This window comes from Cynocephalus volans, chromosome 9 (assembly GCF_027409185.1).
Source record: "Cynocephalus volans isolate mCynVol1 chromosome 9, mCynVol1.pri, whole genome shotgun sequence".
Classification (NCBI taxonomy): Eukaryota; Metazoa; Chordata; class Mammalia; order Dermoptera; family Cynocephalidae; genus Cynocephalus; species Cynocephalus volans.
This window is the reverse complement of record NC_084468.1, coordinates 13,425,518-13,445,630: the sequence shown is the minus strand read 5'-3', so window position 1 is coordinate 13,445,630 and position 20,113 is coordinate 13,425,518. Positions and strand designations below refer to the sequence as shown.

General features: G+C 39.9%; 1 protein-coding gene across 1 annotated transcript; it reads left to right on the top strand.

Moving 5' to 3' along the window:
- Positions 1–1,165: 1,165 nt before the first annotated feature.
- FGFBP2 (fibroblast growth factor binding protein 2) lies at positions 1,166–1,831 on the top strand. The gene has a single exon (XM_063107426.1). The coding sequence runs from the start codon at positions 1,166–1,168 to the stop codon at positions 1,829–1,831; it is 666 nt and encodes a 221-aa protein (XP_062963496.1).
- The last annotated feature ends 18,282 nt before the right edge of the window (positions 1,832–20,113 follow it).

Genomic DNA, 20,113 nt, shown 5'->3' with positions numbered 1-20,113 from the left:
CGCAGGGTGGCTGCTAAAGCTCAGCCTGGCTTCATTCCAGCCCCCTGAGTCTTCTCAGGGCTCAGGCCATCCAGGTGGAAGGCAGGCTATGCAGGGCACCAATGTCCCCTGTGAGGGGATTGCAAGACTCAGCCTGGACACCAGTACTGCCAACCCCAACACTAACCCCAACGGTACATTGTCACCTTCAGTCTGCCCACAGTGCCCTCTGAAAGGGTCCAGGAAAGAAATTTATGACTGTACCAGTATATGAGTCTTGACACAGAATCAAAAATTATTTTCAATTCCCTTCACTTATTTTTAGTACAATAACAACACTTAAAATTGTTTTTCTGTGATATTATTAAAATTCGGTGTTATTTCGATTGAACTTAAATTAGAATCCATGATCTGAAATAGACCTTAAATCACAGTGTAAGCTTGTATTTGGCATACTTTACTGAGCATCATTCAGTTGGTGATGGGCACTGCGGCTACGGTTACAGCAGGACAGCCCCTCGGAAGCAGCCAGGCTCAGCCTCGTAGGTGTGGGGCTCTCTGTGTCCCTTGTGTACCTAGCACATACTTTCAAACCACTGTTTTTTTTAACCTTGGTGTCCTTTTTTGCATTTGCCAAACTGTCTCACAAGACTTGGGCTCACAAGAGCCTGGCATCCTTTGGCTTAACAAACCCATGGCACCCCAAGATGGGGACCCCAAAAGGCAGGAGGAAGCCCTGGGACTTCCCCAGACTGAGCTGCAAACCTCTCTTTCTCCAGAACTCCTCTGCCACACCTTGGCATATACCAAATGTTGACGAAGAAGGCTGTTCCCCTGTACAAAGGCCGATTATAGAGCAAGCTCCCTACTGTTGGGAAATGCAAACCCTTCAGCACCACACTGTGTGTAGCGCCTTGTGTCACCACGGCAGGACCTGTGGCTGAGCTCTCTAAAGTACTCAAAAAAGCTACTCTGCCTGTGGGAGGCAGTCCCTGGTGGCTCTTCCACTCTAGCCAAATGCTCCATGTCTGAGGTCTGTGTGTGTGTTTTCTTTTTTGCTGCAGAATGCCCTGCCCACCCTTGCAGACAAAGAGTCTCTTGTGCAGTCCCCTTTAAAGGGTATCTTGTCCCACTTGGGTTTCCTCTCCTGATGCAGGGTTGCAGGCAGGTTTATTGCAGCATCATCATGAAGTTCATCCCCTGCCTCCTAACGGTGGCCTTGTCCTGTCTGGGGACTTGGGGACAGATCCCCAGGGAAAAGCAAGGACGTGCTGGGGAGGAATTCCATTTCCAGACACGTGGGGGAGATTCCTGCGTTATGCACCCCAGCAGCTTGGGGCAAGGTGCTGGGGAAGTTAAGCTCCGTGTCGACTGCCATAACCAAGGCCAGGAATACTGGTGCGAGTACAGGGGACAGCCTGGTGTGTGCCCGGCTTTCACTGCCAACCCTGAGCCTTACTGGAACCAAACCCTGCAGGAGCTGAGGCACCTGGGCCATGCGTGTTGGGGGGCCCCAGTGCTGAAGCCATCCGTGTGCCAGAAGGCTGGGCCACAGGCACACATGCAGCAAGTGGCCTCCAGCTCCCAGGACAGCCCAGCTCCCACCCAGCTCTCCGAGACTGCCAAGACTGGGAAGCTATCGCCTGGGCCCGGGGCCCCAGTGAAACCCACAGAAGCAATGCAGCTAGGAAATGCCAAACCCACCACCCAGCCCATGGTCAAGGCTATCCAGCATGAACCCAGGCCAGAAGGGGATGAGGAAGCAGAGAAGATGGCCCGACAGCTCTGTTGGGAGCCCTTCCAGGCCTTGTGTGCCTATGTCTTCAGCCTCTTCCGATGGGTGAAAGGGTGAAGGACTCCCTGCAGGTAACTCACCTGCCTTTATTCTTATATAGAGATGAGTTAAGGGGAATTTACCACTTTTCACAATTGCTGTGACTGCATCAGAGCCTCAGCGTGATTTTGGGGTGGGTTTGAGGATCTCTGTTGTAGAGTACAGTAGGTGAGGTTGGCTGAGGACATCAGCAGTGGCTCTTAATCCTGGTGACATACAAGAATCACCTGGGGAGCTCCTGAAAATGTTGATGCCCAGGCCCCACCACAGACCATTTTATCAGTGTCTCCACAGTGGGAGCCCAGCGAGGTGTACTTTAAAAAATCTCTGCCAGGTGATTTGAGTGTGCAGCCAGGGTTGAGAGTCCCTGTGGGATGGGACCAACTCCATGCTACACGGATGCCTTAGGAACTCTGGTTGGAGACTTCCTGCTGAACCAAGCCTTTGCCGCAGCTCTCTGCAGCCAGGGTGAGAGATGCAAGAGGGGACCTGTGTACACTTGAATTTTTGCCACAATTGCATGTGTGTTTCCTACCTGGCATTCTTCCCAGTGTTCACAATCACCAGGCACTTAGTGCAGGGGCTGGGGGCTGGCGGAGATGTGGGACTCCCTCTTAGATCTGATAGGAAGTGGGGATATGGAAAAAAGGGATTTTCTGGAGCTTGGACAAGGAAACACAACCCTCAGGGTACCTGGAGACCTGGTTCAGGCTCCAGCTTTGCTGAGGAGCTGCTGTGTCATGGTGGAGGGGCCACCTCATCCCCTCTTGTTCTCAGTTCCCTCTCCTATAGCAGAGCTGGGGTGGGGGGCGTCATGCAGTGAGCAAGCTTTGCGTCAACAATCTTCACAGTCTTTCCCACAGCTCTCAAAACCTTCATTTTCTTCACTGCAGAAGAGAAAAACAGATTAATACTGACAAATTGAGTCGACTCCAAATACCACTTTTAAACTTTTTCTCTTGTGAGAACAAACTTTATTACTGAGGTCTATCCTTAAAGGCAGTGCCTTCTATGCATTTTATACACCAGAAAGGCATTAATTACATGGAATTTTAGGATTATTTCTGCACTTTGAGCTTAAAAAGAGAGTTTCTGAGGTTTTTCATATTATTTATGTAACAAAAATAGGAAAAAAAAAATTTCTGATAAATATCATCTTGATAACTAATAGCATAAAACAAATTTGCTTTTTTCTAAAAGTCCCAGGACAGCAGGAAGTGCTGTATCATACCTGAGTTGGTTTAGTGTTTTCTGCTTTGAGCTGGAGGTCTCCTGCTTGTGTAATACTGTAGACCTGTCCCAGAGGAGAAAAGGGGCCACTTCAGCCAGAAATAGATCATTACTATCGAGGAGAAATCCTTGTTTCTTTTTTCTTTTGAAAGCAGTTTTTTTAAATTTTCCATTGCACAAATAGTACACACAAATCATTTTTTTAAAATCCAGTACAACAGGAAAGTACAGAGAAGGAAAAAACCCCACCCATAATCCCATCATCCAGAGATATGTAATGTTAACACTTAGAGGAATATCCATCCATTCAGACATCCATCCATGCATATTTATACAAACAGATGCACAGTGTACATACAGATACATACAGTCTGTTAAAACTTAAAACAATGTCTTGACCTTGCAGAGAAGTTGAATATGACCACTGTATTATCTTGTTAGGGCTGCCATAGCAAAATGCCATAGACTGGGTGGGCTAAAGAACAGAAATTTATTTTCTAACAATTTTGGAGGCTGCAAGTCCAAGATCAAGGTGTCAGCAGGTTTGGTCTCTTCTGAGGCCTCTCTTCTTGGCTTGTGGATGGCTGCTTTCTCCCTGTCATGCCTCTGTGTGTGTCTGTGTCCTAATCTCCTCTTCTTATAAGGACACCAGTCATATTGAATTAGGTTCACCCTAACAACCCCATTTACTCCAACCACCCTTTAAATGCCCTATCTCCAAATGCAGTTACACTCTGAAGTACTGGAGGTTAGAAATTCAACATATTTTTTTGAGGGGGGGGCGCATTATACAATTCAACCCATAGGATCTAACAAAGAATTTTCCATCACCACCCCCTTCTTTTTTAGAGTTAATTTCTTCCTGACAGAGAACATCTCCTTCTACGTTGCAATGCTTTTAATCCAATGTTCTCTCAGTGGATGAATGAAGTTTCTAATCATATGCAACGGCAAAAATTCCTGATCTGCAGCATCTCAGAAGGTTGGAAAAGAAGACTTTCTTTCAGGAGTTCACAGAGTTCAGGGATACCCTAGGGCACACATGTGGATGGGCCCAAGAGTGACAAGCATGCACATCTAGTTTTTATCTTTAGAAGCTTTGCTTTAGTGATCTGAGCCTTCTGCAAAAGTTTAAATATGAAATAGATTTGTTAATTACCAGGTGAGCCTTCTGAAAAAGACATGAATTTTTCACATTTCATTGTATGGAAACATAGACTTGTAGTTCGAGAAAGTTCAGCAAATAGCAGCTATGTGTGTGAAAAATAAAGGAATGATTTCAGAAATATGACTGTAATCTTCTTAATGAACAATATACTTAGATGCTATAAGTATCAGTTAAGTCACTTAGGGCTTCCCTAATGAATTATACCAACTAGGTGGCTTAAAAAAACAGAGATGTATTGTCTCATAGTTATGAAGGCAAGAAGTCCAAAATCAAGATGTCATCAAGGTTAGTTCCTCCTCGAGGGCCTGAGGGAGAATCTATTCTATGACTCTCTCATAGTTTCTTAACGTTACTGGCCATCCCTGACGTTCCTTGGCTTTTAGACATATTACTCTGATGCCTGTCTCTGTCTTCATATGGAGTTTTCCTTTGTGTGTATGTGCAAATGTGTGTGTTCTCTTCTTATAAGAACATCAGTCACTGGATTAGAGCCCATCGTAATTGAGAATGACCTCGTCTTAATTTCATTACGTCTGCAAACACCTTATTTCCAAATAAGGTCACATTCACAGGCTCTGAGCGGACATACATTTTGAGGGGGCAACCCAGCACAGTCACCCCATGGCTGTAGCAAAAAGCCAAAAAGATAGAAAAGGGGACTTAGAAGAGAGCAACACTCTGTGCTCAGCAATTAAATGAAATCAACAAAGTTGGAAAAGACAAAAATAAAATTTTATTAGCCATAAACAAAAAAGTGACTCACTCCCCTCCCAATTTTATTTTTGTCTCCATCTAAAAACACGTTAATAACCCACTCCATGTGTACAGAAATTATCTCCTCATTTAGCCCAGCGATGCCCAGTTCAGCTACACAATGGAGTCATCCGGAAGAGCACGTTAAAAATACTGATGCCTGGGTCCCAGCCCCATAGATTCTGATGTAATTGATCACGGATGGGGCCTGAGCTTGTGGAATTTTAAATTACCTCAGGCAATTTGAATGTGCCCCAAAGGCTAAGAAACACTGCCTTAGATTAATTAAATCAGAGTCTCTGGGATGTATCTCAGGTAACTCCCAGGTAATTGTCATGTGCGACCTGGGTTGAGGACTACTATTACGACCTCTATTTGCATTTCATACAATCAACAAATATTTATTCATCATCTACTATCACGCACTGTGTAAGACACTGGATGGAGAAGGGATGGGCTAACAGACTAGGTCCCACCTCCAAGGAGCTCAGCGAAGTGGCAAAAAACGAGATGACACATTGATGAGGGTAAGAGACAACACAGAAGGCTGTGGGATGGTGGGGCCTGGGGAGGTTTGCTCCAGTTGTTCCTAAAAAACATGTACATCAAGCATCTACTACATCACACTTACTACGTCTGTTTCTTATAAAGACTCTGTGCCTTTCACTTGTCCCCCCATATAATCCTTACCCCATCCCTATGAGCTAAGCAGTTTTATTCCTCATTATAAACTAACGGACTTGAAGCTTAGAGAGGTGTGCTGGCCACAGCCTCCAAGAGTCAGGACAGGACAGAAATCCAGGTTTGCCCACTTCTAAAGTTCATGGCTTTCAGTATGTCCACATCACAGGATAGGCTGGGATTTGTCACAGACTATTTTCTACCCACATTTCAAATTAAAACTACCATATAGCTGACCAATATTTTTCCCTCCATGATATTTATATTTAGTTCTTTATTTTTAGAAAACTATTCATTGAAATCCACTTACTTTATATGGTCACCAATATAAAATGTAAAAATAAAACTGGTTTGTTGTAGTTTATCTTAATGTGAATATGATTTCTTTGTTAATTTGTTCATTACTTACATTTTAAAAAATTTCTACTAGGAGAAGTCAACTCTTCAAATAAGAAAATTGTCTTCACTTTACCATAATTCACAGGCCCTTGCCCTCCTTCCCCTAATGCACACTTCCAGCCATGCACAGCCAGTGAGCCACATGTGGCGACACTAGCTGAGCTGATCACAGACCACAAGGACAGCCAGTGTGGGCTGCTCCATTTTCCCAGAGTGGTGGGGGAGATTTTCTTAGAAATATATCTTATTTAACCCCATATTTAATACAAAGAACTTCACTGTCACCAACGTAACTATTGGGAAAATAGAATAATTTAATCAGGTCCCCTAGCGTTAGGCCCAGTTGGGGGTGGTGTGGTGCAATCTTTGTAAATAAGTTGTGTGTGTGGGTGGGGTTAGTGCACATGTGCAGCCTGCGACTTGGCTGGTGTTTTTGACTGTCTCAGGCATCCGCCACATGCAGCCATGCTCTCGAACCTACTGCTCCAAGGAACTTTTGGCCACTCACCTAGCTCATAGACCTGCATGTGAAGGGTCTGGTGACCCAGCCTGGTGTGTGAGGGGTCTGGTGACCCAGCCTGTGAAGGGGCTTGAGGGGTTTGTGAGCTTCAGACCCAGCCCTAGCACGACAATTGGCCCAATTGGCAGGATTATGGGCAGGTAAAAGAGCTCGACGGTAACCAATAGAACAAATTACAATAAACAAATATGTGCAATAATATAAGTGAATCTCAGGTGAAGTTTGGAAGTTGATAGCCTCTTTCTCTCTCACCTAGGGACTCCCTAGGAGGAAAGGTTTAATCTGAGGCTTGTTCCTCAGGTAAGAGGCTTCACGGGTTTTTTTCCCCTCCTCAATAATTAGGTAATTCTTTAACAACACCAAGTCCCTATTAGTGTTTCTCCTTCCGGAAATACAAGCACTCATTCTGCCCTTCTTCATGAATTAGCCCACACTGTAACAGTTAGTAGAAATGCTTAGTTCTGGATCTCTTCTCTCCAGGGTGCAGATAGATGGTCAGGGCTCTGACCAGTCCTTTTCAATGATGAAACACAATTTAAATCTGTGCTATTCAGAATCTGGTTGGTGTACTGGAAGCATCTGGATCTGTCAGAGAGCTTTAGAACTGCTAATTCTCAGGCCCCACTATAGACATACTAAACCAGAGTCTCTGGAGTGAAGCACAGGAATGTGTGTTTTAACAATTGTAGAGTTCAGGCTAGGGTCTGGAGCTCACAGACCCTTCGAGCCCACTCACAAACCCTTCACACGTAGGTCTATGAGCTAGGTAACAGGAAAAGGTCCTTGGAGCATTGGTTGAAGAAATAATAGTCTTTATCTCTGCACACACATGTCTAAGAGGTAGGGAGTCCAAAGAAAAAACTGAGCAGCTCCAAGCAAAGTAAACATGCTCTATTTTTAGACATAAGCTCTGCCTGCCAGCAGTTCAGAGCCACTGCTCACACCCTGAAGAACACACAAGAATAGCAAAAAACAAAAGGATAGACAGGTACACATGTGCACTAAATCCACCCCCACACAACTTGCTTACAAAGAATGTGCTGCACCACCCCCAACCGGACCTGAGGTGAGGAGTTCTGACTAAACTACTCTATTTTCCTCACAACAACCTTTCCACCTGTTCTTTGCACACTAACATTGGCTACGCAATACTTCAATCATTCTAAAGGGAAAGGTCCCGATCCATTGCGAAAATTGTTTTAGCCTAAGAAATGTAACTAAACCAGATCACAAACTACGGATTGTTGGGTAAAGCAGTCTCTGACTATGTAACTGGGGCACAAGGAATGAACAAGGTGGAAACAATTCAGAGAGTGTTTGTGTGTGTGTGTCGGGGGTGAGGGCTTAAGGAGGGAGATAGAGTTTGACAGGTTTAATTACCCGGCCCAAAGCCCAACTTCAGTTTGAAATGCCAATCTCTATTCCCATTTTCCCTGTGTAGGGAGCTACTGTACCCCTTTGTACCTTTCCTGAGCCTTCTGCCACTGTTCTCCTAGTCCACATTCACCGACTCTTATTACATCTCTGTCCTCCTGTAGGCAAGCATTTATTTCATTCCTCTTCCCCTCACAAGATCTCAAACATTGTACACAAGGCCCATGTCTTAAGTTCCTTTGCCCATAGTCCTTTAGAAATAGTACAGACTAATGCTGCCTGGAAGATCTCAGTTCAAATGTGGCCCTTCCTTGAGCAAGCTCTATAAGCCTCACTTATCCGTCTGAAAAATAGGGATGAGATTATACCTGTCCTATTTGGTGGATATGGTCAGCATGATGCCCAGTGCAGAGAAAGTCTCTATAAACGGGAGACAATAGCACTCTCCCATAGCAGGCTTCCAATAAATAGCAGATCAAGTTACTCTGTCAGCCAGTGAACTTCTTGTCACCTGCAAGTTCAAGTAAAGGCTAGCCAATCATTCCATAAAATGTCATGAAGAAGTATCTACATTCTTTTTGGTTTTTTTTGCAAAAAGGAGGAAGATGGTGGGTTAGAAGATACCAGGAATCCATCTCCCCACCTAGACAATTGCACTGGCAGAATTTGCCGGTTGGAACTACTTTGGAACTCTGTAGTCTCTTGAAGGCTTGCAACTTCCAGGGTAAAGTGTGAATGATAAGTTGCAGCTAATTTTTGTCAATTTCAGCTCTTCACTCTGCAACAGCTACCCACTCTCCTAATCCCAGCTCCATGGCAGGCCTCCAGGCATGTGTTCTTAGAGAAGATGTGTATGGATTGTTGAAGTCAGGATAGGCAACAATGACCAAGTTCTGAAATTATCAGTGATCTGTGTTGTGATTACTGATTGCTGATTATTGTGTGTGATCACAGAGGTGCAGACACAGAGGTGGGCAGCCACTCTTCACCCCCTCCCCATTGTTGCAAGCTCCTCCCCTCCACCTGAAGTGCTTCCGGGAGATTTAAAATGATTTAATGTTTATTAAAAAGTAGGGCATTCAAAAGCCACTGCATATATGGGGAAATTAGAACATTATTGTAAATTCCCAGAGAAAGGTATAGGTTTTTAAAAGACCTGAGAAGTCTATCGGTTTATACTTCAGGTTGATCCTCACTATGAAAATAACCTCAAAAATAAAAACAAACCAAAAGAAAAGAGAAAAAACAGTAAATCCTGCAGAGGGGAGAATCTTATTTCCAGAGTTACTACATTATTAGATTCAAGTGTCCCGTTTTCAACAAAAAATGACAAGCATATGAAGAAAAAGGAAGGTAGAGCCAATTGAAAGAAAAAATAAATCAGCAGAAACTGAGAAAGACCTGATGGTGGATGTACTGAGCAAAGACTTTAAAACAACTGTCTTAAAGATTCTCAAAAAACTAAAGGAAGATGTGGAGAAAGTCAAGAAAATGGGGTATAAATAAAATGAAAATATCTGTAAAGAGATAGAAAAAATCTAAAAAGAAAGAAATTCTGGGGTTATGAAGTACAATAAGTGAAATAAAAAATTCACTAGGGGGATTCAAAGGCAGATTTGAGCAGGCAAAATACAGAATCTGCAAACTTGAAAACAAGACAACTGAAATTATTGAGTCTGAGGAATAGAAATAAAAAAGACTGAAGAAAAGTGAACAGAGCCTAAGGAATCTGTGGGATACCATCAAGTGGGCTAAAATCACATTGTGGGAATCCCAGAAGGAGAAGAAAGAGAAAAGAGAAGAGAAATTACTTGACTAAATAATGACAGGAAATTTCCTACATTTGATGAAAGACATAAATATAAACATTCAATAAGCTCAATGAACTCCAAGTAAGATTAGTTCAAAGAGAACTATATCAAGACACATTATAATGACACTGTCAAAAGCCAAAGACCAAGAGAGAATCTTGAAAGCAGCAAGAGAGCAGTGACTGGTTGCATACAAGGATCCTCAATAAGATTATCAGCAGATTACTCATCAAAAACTTTGGAGGTCAGAAGATGGTGGGCTGATATAGTCAAAGTGCTAAAAAAAAAAAAAAAGAAAAAGAAAAAAAAGAAATTAAAAAAACCCTGTAAAACAAGAATCCTATATCTGGCAAAACTGTCCTTGGAAAGTGAGGAAGATAATAAGACATTCCAGATAAACAAAAGCTGAGGAAGTTCGTTACCACTGAACCAGACCTGCAAGAAATGGTAAAGGAAGTCTTGCAGGTTGAAAAAGACACTTAGACAGCAAAGATCTCAGTAAAGGTAAATACATGTGCAAGTATCAAAGTTAGTACTATTGATCAACTGTCTGTAACTCCTCTTTTTGCTTTATACATAATTTAAGAGACTAATACATTTGAAATAATTATTATTTATGGTTTGGGAACAAAATATATAAAAATTTAATTTTATGATAGCAACAACTGAAAGGGGTGAGGACAGAGCTGCAGAGGAGCAGAATATCTGTATGTTATTGAAGCAAAGGTGGTATAAATTCTAATTAGAGTGTTATAACTTTAGGATGTTAAGTAAGGTCTCCATGGTAACTGCAAAGAATATAAATATACAGGGTATGTTAAAAAGTTTGTGGAAAAATGGAATTAAAAGCTAATACTCTTTCATAAACTTTTTGAAGATCCCTCATAGAATATACACAAAAGGAAATGAGAGTAAATTAAGACATTTTACTACAAAAAATCAACTAAACACAAATGAAGAGAGTAATGCAGAAAATAAAACAAAAAAGCTATAAGGCATATAGAAAACAAATAGCAAAATGACAAAACTAAATCCATCCTTATCAGTAATTATGTTAAATATAAAGTGTTAAACTCTCTAGTCAAAAGGCAGAGATTGGCTAAATGGATAAAAAACATGATCCAACTATATGCTGTCAGCAGAGAATAACTTTAGATCTAAAGACACAAATAGCTCATAAGTCAAAGGAATGAAAACAGATCCCATGAAATAGAACCAAAGACAGCAGGTATGATGATACTAATATTAGACAAAATCAACTTTAAATTTTAAAAGTTTACAAGAGACAAGGAAGGACATTATACACTAATAAAACGATCAATACAGCAAGAATATGATGATTACAAACTTTAACTCACCTAATAACAGAACATCAAGATATATAAACCAAAAATTGATGTAATTGAAGGGAGAAACGAACAGTTCTACAATAGTAGTTGAAGATTTTAATACCCCACTGCCAAAAACAGACAGAACAACCAGACAGAAGATCAGTAAGGATATAGAGAACTTAGGTTTTTTTTCTTATTAAAAAAATACTTTATTTTGAAATAATTTCAAACTTGGATAAGAGTTGCAAAGATAGTACAGAGAGTTTCTGCATACTTTGAGAATTTTTTCTTATGCTAGCACCTTACATAACGATTGGATATTTATCAAAACTAAGAAATTAACAGTGGTCAAATACTTTTAACTAAAGTGCAGAACTTATCTGGAATTCCCAAGTTTTTGCATAAATGCCCTTTTTCTGTTCCAGGATTCCATCCAGGACACCACTTTGAATTTATTCTCACACCTTCTTATGCTCCTCTTGGCTGTGAGAGTTCCTCAAATTTTCCTTGTTTTTGATCCTATATATAGAAAACCCCATAATCTCTACCAGAAAACTCATAGAGCTGATAAACAAATTCAGTAAAGTTGCAGGATACAAAATGAATACACAAAAATCAGTAGCATTCTTATACACCAACAATGAACAAGCAGAAAAAGAAATTAAGAAAGCAAGCCCATTTATAATAGCTACCAAAAGAATAAAATACCTAGGAATAAATTTAACCAAAGAGTTGAAAGATTTCTATAATGAGAACTACAAAACTCCACTGAAGGAAATTGAAGAGGACACCAAAAGATGGGAAGACAGTCCATGCTCTTGGATTGGAAGAATTAAGATGGTGAAAATGTCCATAGTACCCAAAGTGGTCTACAGATTCAATGCAATCCTCATCAAAATACCAATGACATTCTTCACAGAAATAGAAAAAGAAAATCCTAAAATTCATGTGGAATAAAAAAAGAACCTAAATAGCCAAAGCAATTTTGAGCAAAAACAAATAAATAAAAGTAAAATGGGAAGCATTACATTACCTGGCTTCGAATTATACTACAAAGCTATAGTAACCCAAACAGCATGGTACTGGCATAAAAACAGACACATGGACCAATGGAACAGAACAGAAGAACATATAAAAATCTATCAATATAACATACTACATTAATAGAATAAAGGACAAAAATCATGATCATCTCAATTGATGCAGATAAAGCATTTGACAAAACTGAACACATTTCATAATTTTTAAAAATTAACAAACTAAGAATAGAAGGAAAGTACCTTAATGTAATAAAAGCCATATGTAAAATCCCATAGTAAACATTATACTCAATAAGGAAAGACTGAATGCTTTGCTTTTAAAATCAGGTACAAGATGAGAATGTGCCCTTTCACCACTTCTATTCAACATAACACTGAAAGTTATAGAGCAAGTAAACAATTAAAAAACATAATGAAACCCATATGAATTGAAAAAAAATGTAAAATTATCTCTGTTTTCAGAAGATATGATCTTACCTGTAAAAAACACTAAAGATTCCACACACAAAAAAACTGTTAGAACTAATAAACAAATTTAGCAAAGAAGCAGCATACAAGTCACCACACAAAAATCAGTTGCCTTTTTGTACACTAACAGTGACTAATTAAAAAAGGTAATTAAGAAAACAGTTCCATTTACAAAAGCATCAAAAAGAATAAAAACTTAGGAATTAATATACCCAAGGAATTGAAAAACTTGCAGAATAAAAACTAAACAATATTGCTGAAAGAAATTAAAGAAGAGCTAAATAAATGAAAAGATTCCATGTTCATGGAATGGAAGACTGTATTGTTAAGATGTCAATGCTACCCTAAGCAATTCACATATTGAATGCAATTCCTATCAAAATCCCAGTGATATTTTTTACAGAAATAGAAATTTTTATCCTAAAATTTATGCCAAATCTCAAGGTACCCCAAACAGCCAAAACAATCTCGAAAAAGAACAAAGCTGGAAGATCCATACTTCCTGATTTCAAAACTTACTACAAAGCTATGGTAATCAAAACAGTGTGGTACTGGTGTAAAAACAGACTTATAGGCCAATGGAATAGAAACAGACGGTCCAGAAATAAACCTTCACATATATGGTCAAATGTTTTTCAATAACGTTGCCAAGACCATTTAATGAGGAAAGGACATTTTTCAACAAATGGATATCCACATGTAAACAAATGAATTTGGACCTATCCCTAACACCATATACAAAAATTAACTCAAAATATATAAAAGACCTAAATGGAAGAGCTAAAATTATAAAACTCAAAAAGAAAACATAGACCAAAAGCTTCAATATACTGAATTTGACAATGATTTCTTGGATATGACAGTAAAGGCACAGGCAACAAAAGAAAAAAATTGATAAACCGACCTTCAAGAAATTAAAAAAATGTTTTATAAAAAGCTTTTTATAAAAAAACTTTTATATCAAAAGATCTATCAACAGAGTAAAAATGTAACCCACAGAACAGGCTAAACTATTTCCAAATCATATATCTGATAATGGATTAGTATCTAGAATACAGCAGGACTTTTCAAATTCAACAACAATAAAAGAAACCCAATTCAAAAATGGGCAAAGGACTTGAAAGACATTTCTCCAAGGAATATATACAAATGACCAATAAACACATGAAAAGGTGCTCAACATCACTAATAATTAGGGAAATGCAAATTAGAACTACAGTGAGATAGCCATCTCATAAGTATTAGGATGGCTACTTTCAATTAAAAAAGAAAAAAGAAAAAAAGAAAGAAAGAAAACAAGAAACAACCAGAAAATGGCATGTTGGCAAGGATGTGGAGAAATTGGAACTCATGTACTCTTGATACAACTGCTGTGGGAACGTGTGATGGTTCCTCAGAAAAGCCTAAGGTGAACTTCAGAATAACCTCCTCATGCACCTTGTCCCTTACTTTCTGCCAGTGCAGACAGAAAACCTACAGAGTCCCTTCCTTCTGGGAGCAGCTCTCCCAGGTTTTGAGAATAGCAACTCCTTCTCCTCCTAATCCAACAATTAGTTTGGGGAGATGGGCTGTTCATGGAATCCTGCTCTTTGGCTGTAGTAATAGATGAGTCCAGTGTCAGGAACAGGACTCAAGTCCAAACTATCATGTCTCTCCCTGAGATTCTTCACACTGAAGCTCAGCTCAGAACAGGTGACACCCATTTTTCCAACCATGAAGCAGTCTGAGAAAACAAAGCACACGTGCAGAGCAACACCGAGACGGGCTCTGAGCACAGAGCATGCTCACGCAGGGTGACGTTCACATTCCTGACTCTCTGTGTCTCGGAAGTCCTGTTGAACCCTTGCCTTCCATGAGTTATAAGACACTGCCAGTAAATAAACTCCCAATTTTGTGCGTGTTAATTTGGGCTTGGTTTCTATTATTGCAACCAGAAGAATTTTGATGAATACAAAATGAAAGTAGATTCAATAAGTATTTGCCAAGTGGTATCTGTGCTTCATGCTTGAACTCTGAGCTGGAGATATAACTTCCCAGGGTCACGGTGTTGGGAGGCACATGAATGAACCATAACAAGATGACAAATTAACTGCATTAATAGTGAAGTCTGTAAAAAGTTATGAGAGTTTGGATGGAGAAACAATAAGTTCTGTTGTGAGCACAGAAAATCAGAATGAGAATTTGCCAGGAAAATAAGTATGGAAAGAAATTTTAGTCAATTACCCTTTGGCAGAGGCAAAGTACCCTAAAAAAGCCTGACATGTGGGAGAAGAGTACACAGTGAGATGGAGCTGGAGCCTAGGGATATGTGTGTAGGGGTGGTGGGTATTGAGTTAAAAGTTGGCTGTGACTAGGAGGGAAAAGGTCTCTCAAGTCGCACTCAGAAATGTGGCCCTCATTCTGTGGGCAGGTGAAAAACCATCAGGGACTCTGATCTTGGGAGTGACAAGGAGTCACTACTACAACACTGATTAGATAGTGAGTCTTATCATGAACCTGCACAAGATAGAAACCAAATTATTTTTACCTTTGTATTCCCGAGTGACTAATACTGCACATTGTATAGACTAGTTACTGAATAATGACTGAATCCATAACGTTCCATTTCCCCCAGCTGTTGAGTTATGTCTGCATAGTCACAGGTGCTTGAGAAATTCTCTGTGCCTCTGGCTAGGTTAAATGTCCCCACCCATAGCACTCCAGGCTTCCCTTGATACCAATTACCTTGATATTGTCAAGATTGATATCCTTGACTGGCCAGTTGGCTTAGTTGGTTACAGTACGATGGTATAATACCAAGGTCAAAGGGTTCGGATTCCCATACTTGCAAGCCACCACCTCCCAATTAAAAAAAAAAAAAAACCCACAAAAAACAAGAACAAAAATAAATTAAAAGGATATTGATATCCTTGTCTTTTTGTTGTGTGTCCTCTCCTTGAGGGCAAGGACCATGGCCTTCTTGACTTCATTCCCAGCCAGTTACTAACACAGAGGGCCTGGACATAGCAGATGCTTTAAGAGTGCTCTTTGGATAAATAATGGAATGAGTGAATGAAAGAATGATTGAGTGGTGGAATGAATGAAGTATCATTAGAGTCCAGCCCTGTTCTTTCTAGAGCCAACCACAGCCTTATTCCTCTGCTCATTCTTGTCTTCTAAGCAGCACACCCTGCATGTGAGATTTTTTTTCTTTGGGCATTGATACCCTTCTGCTCCAGATGCCCTTACAGGCCTTTTCAGAGCTGTGGTCTGGGATCTTTCACCTAAACATATTCACCTCCTGTTACAGAAGCAACAGCCATATGTCAGCGTGCCTGGTGCTTCACAGCCTTAACACTGAGAAATGGCAACTTGTCTCCTCTCTTTTCCAGCTTTTTTGGGGGGGGAGGGGGGCAACTAGCACTTACTGTGATACACACGGGCCAAAAGGGAGACTCTATAGATCTTTCTTGTGCCCCAGGACATATAGTTGGCATGTGGGTATGTGCATGTGTGCATGTTGTATGTGATGTGCATGCATGAGAACGTGCATGTGTTCTGTGTGCCTCTGTGCATGTGCATGCCTGGGTGTGCCTGTGTGTTTGTAGAGATGCAGACACCTGTCTGTGTACCCTGGAAATTTTACCCCAAAGGAGCACACTTCTTTAAAGGATGTTTAAGTGTTTAAGAATTTCCTTTAAAACAAAGATATGAAAAATCCAGATATGATCAAAAGCCTGTTGTGTTGGGAGAGTTTGTTATAAAAGAGCTAGAATTATTTTAAAGACTATGTAGGACTTTGAAACACCCTATTTCTAGAAGGAAAAAAAAACTATTATTATTAGGTTGATTCATTCAAATTTACTGATATTCTGCAATTTTTAAACTAGTACGAAAAAGCAAATTCATTTGGTTTAATTTAACGCGAAATGTGGGTTCTTTTTTAAATGGATTCAGAAACAAAACCAAGCATTGCACAACACTTCTAACAAAATGGGTTTAAAATTATGAAGTGTGAAATGGTATTTTTTTTATCAAAGTAAATAAATTTTAATAAGTTTTCAATTTGCATTCATACAGAATGCTGTACCATCCACTCTTCCCTCCCTCTCATTTTCCTAAATAAGTAAAGCTTTAGCACTATGTATCATTTTATTTGCTGAACAGAAATTATGGATCTTATGACAAATGAGCACTTTAAATTTTGAATGCAAATACTGTTCAGTAAACCTAAGGTAAATGCTTTTTACCAGACTACTTAGACTTTATTAGTGTTTGTTTAACCCATTTCTCCATTTTCTGAAAATAAACACATTTTTAATTCATATTATTGGACCCAACAAATTATCATTTTGATACAACAACTTAGCATTTTTTATGTCTGTTCATGATGTCACTTTTGATTTTTGACAAATTTGGCCCGGCAATTTTACACAGTTAATGCTCACCTCAGAAGCAAATTCACCTGCTGATATAATCTCTGGTGACCACACCATAAGGCCAGCCCATTAATCAAGGAACTATATGGTAATAACAGGTATGAGAGTAAAATCAGTTTTGAACTTGAAATTCCCCCCCAATGACCAGAAGGGCTGAGACACATCCAATTACCAGCCTTAACTGGTGTTAACTGGATTACCAATTGTGTTCAGATTTGTTTTGGAACCCCCAAAAGAAAACAAAACCTGTTACTTAATTTTTAAATTCTTTGATGAAAGAATGACAAAACACCAATCTGATAGTGAGAAAAGGACCAGACAAATTCCAAATGAGAGGCTTTTTCAAAACATTTGACCAGTACTCCTGAAAACTGTCAAGATCATCAGACACAAGAAGCATATGAGAAACTGTCACAGCCAAGAAGCCGTGATGACTAATTGTAATGTGGTATCTTGGATGGGATTCTGGGCAGAAAAAAGTACATTAGGAGTTGAAAACTAATGCCCACACTAAATCTATACATGAATGTTTATAACAGCCTTATTTATAATTGCTAGAATGTGGAAGCCGCATGATGTCCCTCATCAGATGAATGGATAAGTAAACTGATACAGCCACGCAATGGAATATTATTCAGTGCTATAAAGAAGTGAGCTATCAAGCCAGGAAAAGAAGAAACTTAGATGCATATTTCTAAGTGAAAGAAGCCAATCTGAAAAGGCTACATACTGCATGATTTCAACTATAAGACACTCTGAAAAATGCAAAACTATGCCGACACTAAAATGATCATTGAATTGACTATTATCAAAAAGACAGAGACTAACAAATGTTGGTGAGGATGTGGAGAAAGGGGAATGCTTCCACACTGTTGGTGCCACTGTAAATTAGCACAACCACTATGGAAAATAGTATGGAGGTTTCTCAAACAACTACAGGTAGAACTGCCATATGATCCTGCAATTCTACTCCAAGGTACATACCCAAAGGAATGGAATCATCATGTCTAAGGGACAGACACCCACACTGCCATATTTATTGCAGCTCTATTCACAATGGCCAACCTATGGAACCAACAAAAATTTCCATCAATGGACAAGGAAAATGTGGTACATACACACAATGTCCATCGATGGATAAGGAAAATGTGGTACATATACACAATGGAATACTACTCAGCCATAAAAAAAAATGAAATTCTGTCATTCGCAGCAGGAGCTTGGAGAAAATATGTTAAGTGACATAAGGTAGGTACAGAAAGAGAAATACTGCGTGTCTTCACTCATAAATGGGAACTAAAAAATAAGGAAAGAAAGAAAAACAACCAGAGTAATACACTGAACTTTCAGAAGGAGAGAACAGAACTGTGGTTCTGTTGCTTTCCCACTGGAGGTGGGAAAGGAAGAGGGGAAGGCAGGTCACCAAGAAGTTGGTTAATGGGCATAACAAATGCTTACCTATTGTCATGGTGAATATGCTAATTATCCTGATTTGATCATCACATACTGTGCACAAGTATTGACAGTCCACTCTGTACCCCACAAATATGTATTACCAATTACGTTTCAACAACAAGAATAAAATGATCAGCAATTGACACGAGTTAGGAGGGTGAGAGAGATGAAGAGGCAGAACACAGACTATTTTTAGGGCAGTGAGAATATTCTCGATGATACGATAATGATGAATACATGTCATTATACATCTGTACAAAACAGTAGAATACACAACACAAGGGGTGAACCATTATGAAAACTATGGACTTCGATAATAATGATGTCTCAATGTAGGCTCATCGATTAGGTAAAAACTAAGGGTGTCTGAATAAAATATGGACTCTAATAATAATGTGTCAGTGTTGGTTTGTTATTTGTTACAAATGTACCATAGTAACGTAAGAGGTGAACATAGGAAACCTGGGTGAGATATGGGGTGAAGGGGAACTATCTTTGCAATTTTTCTATAAATCTATACTATTCTGAAACTAAAAAAAGAAAAAAAAAGATTGAGAGGATGAGAGAAGGAAAAAGAGAAAGATAGTTTTAAAAATTTTTAATAAAAATAATAAAAGTTGACTTCATTTAATTCTCCCCTAACTGTGTCAGGCACCTGCTCAGTCCTTTTTGTACAGATCTCATTTAAGCATGAAATGACCCTATGGGGTAGATACAATTCTCCCCCTTTTACAGATGAGGAATGACTTCCAAGTTTCAGTAGCTTGCCTAGCAAGTTTCTTATCCTCTCTGTGCTTTTGTTTCTATATTGGTAGAAATAAGATCATAATCAGGATGTTGTAAAATTGAAATGAGACAAGTTTTTACAGGGGGCTTGGAATGTAGAAGCACTATGTATCTGATAGTTATAATCAGTATCATCATCATCATCATCATCGTCATCATCTAGATATTTTGGGGGAAAATTGCTTGATATCTTAAATCTCAGTTTCCTCAACTGTGAAGTGGGGATAACTGTCTCACCAGTTTGCTGGAAGGATAAGATGAGTTTTATTAGGTGAATGTTTCTCAGCTTCAAATCCCCCCAGAAAGAGCAGTGCTGAGATCTCAGGCTCCCTCCGCTCCTGCTGCCCAGCTCTGTCTCTGCACCGTCACTTCTATTTCCAGCTCCCCTGTGGGCTTGGTTGGCCAGAGACAAATCCCTTCTCAGACCAAACGAAGACACAGAGCCCTGGGCCTATCGATGGTGCCTGCTGTCCTTTTTCTCCAGGGTTATTACACTTGAACAAAATGAGAAGGAAAGGAAAACGTTCCATGTAAGTCCCACTCCTGATGCAGGTTCCATTTCTTGCTCAGAGCTTGTGGATGCTGTAAGGTGTAAGTCCGTGCATTCTTCTGTTTACGAATGTTCTAAAGCTCTTCCCCATCTACAGTAGAAATGGCAAAGAGGCTCTGTCACTTATGTCAACCCTGGTAGATTGCACTTGGCATTCTGGAGGCCTGGGCTGAAGTGACTTCTGAGGCTGTGTCCAGGCGCACAGGAGTGCCTGGCACCTCCCATCAGAGGGGTCGCCCTGGGCACTGTCATCTTTAGCCCGAGGGACACAACCTTCAGCTTTGCATTCAAGATCTCTCTTTGACTTTCCAATCAT

Excerpts from the sequence above, each read along its gene's own strand:
- FGFBP2 (XM_063107426.1), top strand. The coding sequence starts at position 1,166 with ATGAAGTTCATCCCCTGCCTCCTAACGGTGGCCTTGTCCTGTCTGGGG.